General features: G+C 46.2%; 1 protein-coding gene across 1 annotated transcript in view; it reads right to left on the bottom strand.

Annotated features, from left to right (window-relative positions):
• The window catches only part of LOC105564800 (G protein-coupled receptor kinase 1), a 29094-nt gene that overhangs the window by 7937 nt on the left and 16217 nt on the right, over positions 1 to 4940 (bottom strand). Inside the window, exons 2-5 of the mRNA XM_012017477.1 lie at positions 2982 to 3058; positions 1798 to 1871; positions 1560 to 1661; positions 139 to 213 (exon numbers count right to left, since the gene is read on the bottom strand). Coding sequence (XP_011872867.1) covers positions 139 to 213; positions 1560 to 1661; positions 1798 to 1871; positions 2982 to 3058 — 328 coding nt within the window. The remainder of the gene's footprint in view (positions 1 to 138; positions 214 to 1559; positions 1662 to 1797; positions 1872 to 2981; positions 3059 to 4940) is intronic.

The raw sequence follows: 4940 nt of genomic DNA, 5'->3' as shown, positions 1-4940 counted from the left end.
GCGCAGATGGTTGAATATCTCCTCGATGTACGGCTACGGGCAGAAAAACGGGGGGGAAAAAGTTTCGTGAGTCACGAGCAATAAATCGATCACGTGCGCGCAATCGCGGATGGAGAAGGCCACGAGACAATGACCTACCTCGAACAAGTTAACTGGGACTTCATTTTTCATGAGATACTTGTGCACGTGAGACACCGCCTCTTGCGAATATTCCTGCAACAGACAGACGCGTCGCGTGCGTTAAGATTAAAAAAAAAACTCATATGCACAGAGAGGGAGGGAGAGAGAAAATTCTCCACACGAGAGAGAGAGAAGTGTTCGTTAAAATTTGTCCTGAAAATCATGTAACCGTGGTACGACGTGGCATTTCAAGGAATTTTACGAGAGATTTAAAAACATTTTACCATACCTTCTACTAACAATGATACTCGGTGTACATTTTGCTAGTAGAATATACGGTAAAATTTCAAAAACCTCTCATGCAGTTCTTCGCAATGCCATGTTCCATGATTGCATAAATTTTATTTAAAAAGTGAGAACAAGCGTTTATAGGCAAATGGCCCCATTTCTTTCGCATTCGATTTTGGTCACAGAGTAGGTAGCCAACGAAAGGTCTCGTCAAGCTGATTACAGATATGTCAGTCTCAGAGTGTACCTATGGTATCCACTCCAAAGACTCCAGTACCGAAAAATGGCGCTATGAATGCTTTTGACCGGACCTATCGGTTAGATCGGTTAGAAAATAAAAGAGACCCAGATAATAATTCACTTAATCCACCTAAACCTTACTTAAGTTCGTAGCAAATGCAGGGCGATGTTATTAGCATCGATCATTGGGAAACCTTTTAGTCGACTCCGACTCGGTTTTGGAATTTTTGGAACCCGATATCTCTGGAACGTTAAATAGGTACACTCTGAGACTGACATATCTGCGATCATCTTGACGAGACCTTTCGCTCGGTACCAACCTTGTGACCAAAATCAAATGCGACAAAAAATGGGGCCGATCTTGTTCTCACTCTTTTGAGAGAAAATTCTCTCCGTGTACTTACATTATTACAGGAGGGAACGGTAATTCCGAGGAGAAAAGCGCTGACCAAAATCACCAATGCCTACTGATGCCCATTACCTTATCTTGCTATATTATCTTCTGTTATCTTTTCCATCTTTTCTTTATAATGATAATCCAGCTTTTTAGCTTGACATTAACCGACCAGTGTTTTAATAGCGAGGCATGTCTCAGTGGTCGAATTGGTGAAACACCCGCGTAGAGAGTATAGGGAAGTCCAGGTTCAAACCCTGAGGTAATATTTTTCGCAATAAATTATCTGTATTAAAACACTGGCCGGTTAATGTCGAGCTAAAAAGCTTGATTCTTGTCATTTATTACTGGCAACTTCAAGAGATTTCTATGTTTTTCTTTCTAATGCCCCAGCATGGCCAAATAACACCCGCTAATGCCGAAAAAATGTCTAGTGATGCCTAGCGATGTAATCTGTACACCACAATGCCCTCAGCGGTTTACCCCTCGGGTAATTCGGTCCTGCGTTAACACTCACGTGAGAATGCGCCAGTAGCTCTTTCATAATATAATTGTCGTAGATCTCCCGGGCGAGCTTTCTCCTGTCTTCCGGGCACTCGAGCTTCTCGTACGCCTTGATCTACAATGCACAAAATACGAAATTCCTTCATGCAGCCGGGCCCAGCGGTGCGCGATACACGCGACGCTACTGGAAACTTAACTATATGTATATTCATATATATGTACATAGTGTGTGCGGGCTAAAGAACACGAACCTCTTCGTAAAACCTAAGTTGCGGAATCGGTTCCTCCGCTACAGTCTCGCAGAAGTCTTTGAATAAAAGGTAACCTGGAAGTACATGTGGAGTTTGCTTGACATCGGCGAACTTTCAGTAAATTGTCAGAGCTCTCGCTAACACTTATTAACGCCGTTTCTCTACTCTCGCGAGGAACAAAAAGAAAACAGCAAGAGAGGAGAACAGTAACGATAACCGGCGACAGGGAAGGGTCGAATCGTCCGCGCAAATTGGCGCGGTCCTGCCAAAGGGTTTTTCCAGGTCATCTCAGGCCGGCGATCGCATCGCACGTTTCGTTCTACGACGGAGAAAACGGAGGAGGGCGAATCGCACGTACGTGATTCAAGTCTACCGATTAATTCGCGAGATAGCAGATTTAATTGGCGCCCGAATTAATACCGCGTCAAAATAACGCTTCACGAACAATGGAACACTTAATTAGCGATTCACAAACGGGACTGTCCATCACCCACCGAGGAGGGGCACGGTCTTCGGCGAGACTTTTTGCATGGGCCAATATTCACGCTCGCGTCGTCGCGTTTCGGAACTAGAAAACTCGGACTCTAGCATCGTAGGCTGCTTTCGCGAGAAAATCAAAATGATCCTGATTAAAATGACCTTGTGCTATGATTGGTCAAACCTGGAATTTCATTGAATAGAATTTCAATGTGATGCTGCGAAATTTCAGATTTGACCAATCATAGCCCAAGGTCATTTTAATCTGGATCAGTTTGATTTTCTCGCGAAAGCAGCCGTGGACACAGGCCTTTACGTTCGGGAAATCTTTGCGATTCACGCGGCGCAAAACAAGCTGCGGGAATTAATCGGTGCGGCAGCCGCGGTTATGTTTATCTATAATATAATATACGCACGTATTTCGTATAATTACGTAGATTGGAAAGAAAGACAGAGAGAGACAGACAGAGCGAGAGACAATATGCCGAGATCTAAAGTCTATATATAATTGGACTACTGAACAGAGAGATAAAAAAAACGCACGTCGAGAGGAGCTTCTCCTCGCTGCGCAATTAGATTGGAAGGGAGTCGGGCGAATTTACCAACTAAATCTCTAAGCCGCCCTTTGTCTTTGATCTCGTCAAAGGGCGGAGGGACGGGTGGGTGGCGGGGGCAGGGCGGACTATCGGGGGCGGTAGCTTACTCACCTAACATTTGATTAAATATTTTGTCGAAGTTTACTTCGTTATTCTTCTCCAGATATCTGTGCATAACGCTCCGAACGCTGAAACAGAAAGGATCGATTTTTCTCATCAGCAATAGTTTATCGTGCTCCACGGCGGCGGCGGCGTCCTGCCAGATAAAAGCGACGGGAAGTGGGAAAAGTGCGAGCGAGTGTGTGGTCGCGTAAAGATATATATATGTATATATCTCGCTCGAGAAACCCGAGGAGAGACCCGGAGGGAGACCCGGAGGGAGGCCCGGAGGGATCCCCGGAGGGATCTCCTGAAATTCCAGGGAGATTCCGGGCCAGGAGGGAGCGAGAACCGATCGGTCGCTCCATCAGGCGTCGTCGTCGACGTGGATCTATCGAAAACGTGCTCGGCGCGCTTCGCCGGGAAATACATTAGCGCGCTGGTCGGCGACTCGAAATCCCGATTCCCGCCGCCGTCGCCGTGCCTACATCACGGCGAGATTGATCAATATATAAAACGGCGGAATTATAGCTCGTCGTGTCATCGATACAGCTCGACCCGGCGCGCCGACACGAAGAGCGCGGGCCCGCGCTCGAGTAACAAAAGCGCCTGCCTCCGCCGCGATATCGGAGAGATAACGGCCAATTTGACAAAATACAGCGCGCGCCTCTTCCCTCTCTAATTGCCCAAATGATCCGTAATCACGCGAAAGCCCCCGCGTGGGCGTTAGGACACGGCAGGGCTCGCGTGCCGCGCAGAGTTGATAAATAATTGCAATCACGTTCTTCTTATTATCCCGGATAATACTCTTCGCCGGCTCAAGTATCGAGAGAAGCGGCCAATTAACCGTCATAAATATTACATTAGTCAAGGCGGTATCGTGTGACGCGCGAGATTTACACGCCGTGGTGGCGTTTCAATGCGAGCGACTGACAATGAGCCTCCTCCCGTTTCTCCGAAGCAGCGTCTTTCGCAAACCGGTCCAGCAAAATATTATAATGTCGCTACGCGCCGCTCGTTTTCGCCAATCGACCGGGGATCCGGAACGTCGATTTAACTCCGAGGTTTCGTGCCGGCTGCCACGAGTACGAGTGCTTGCGCAAATGCCCGATAAGGAAGGAAAAAGAGAAGGAAGCAACGGCAGATCGAGTCAAATCAGGCATCGTAAACTGCCAGTATCATCGCGCGGCATCGCGGCCAATTGCTTCGCGATGGATGCGTCCGCGACGCAGCTCGATCGCAGCTGCAATCGGTAGCTATTTCAGTCAAACTGGCTCGAGACTGACCAGACGATTGAAAGGAGGCGAGAGAGAGAGAGATAGCGCGCGAACGACGCGCCTGCGATAACAAGAACGTAATCGATGACTCTTGAAGAGATAACGTTAAAGGGCGTGTGCGTCAAGAGTGCATTTCTCGGGGCGCGCGCGTTCCTCCACGGCGATATTTCTTCCGACGATTTATTTGCGCACACGATCTGTGATATATTAGGAAATATACGCGCGAAGAGAGTAATAAAGTATCTAACTTGTGATATTTTAATTCTTACGAAAAAAATGTAAGAGAATGAACTATGCTATTTCGCTTGTATTTTTCAGACGTTGAGTCGTTACGAGACTGAAATGATGAAAACGAATCCAAATTGGTGTTGTAGATTTCGTCGTAAAAAAATTTTGTCGAAGTTTGAGGCTGTTTAGGAACCTCGTCACTGAGAAAATTAAATAACAAACTTATGTGCAGTCTATGGAAAATGTGCACCCTCAGAAAGGATTTCTGTTACCGAGACAAGAAATATTCTTGGCGCATTTATATTTCTCACAACCTCATTTAGTATACAAATAAGACAATAACAAAAGAAAATCAATAATTCTTATTCTCCTCTGTCGAATTAAAAAAGATTAACTTATTATATTGAGACAAGAGTAACTTGTCGTTGTTCCTGCGTTTAGAATAAATTTTCCCTCCATCTTACAA

The sequence above is a fragment of the Vollenhovia emeryi genome, unplaced genomic scaffold, assembly GCF_000949405.1.
Source record: "Vollenhovia emeryi isolate VEMERY1.0 unplaced genomic scaffold, V.emery_V1.0 DF939159.1, whole genome shotgun sequence".
Classification (NCBI taxonomy): Eukaryota; Metazoa; Arthropoda; class Insecta; order Hymenoptera; family Formicidae; genus Vollenhovia; species Vollenhovia emeryi.
This window is presented reverse-complemented; position numbering and strand designations above follow the sequence as displayed.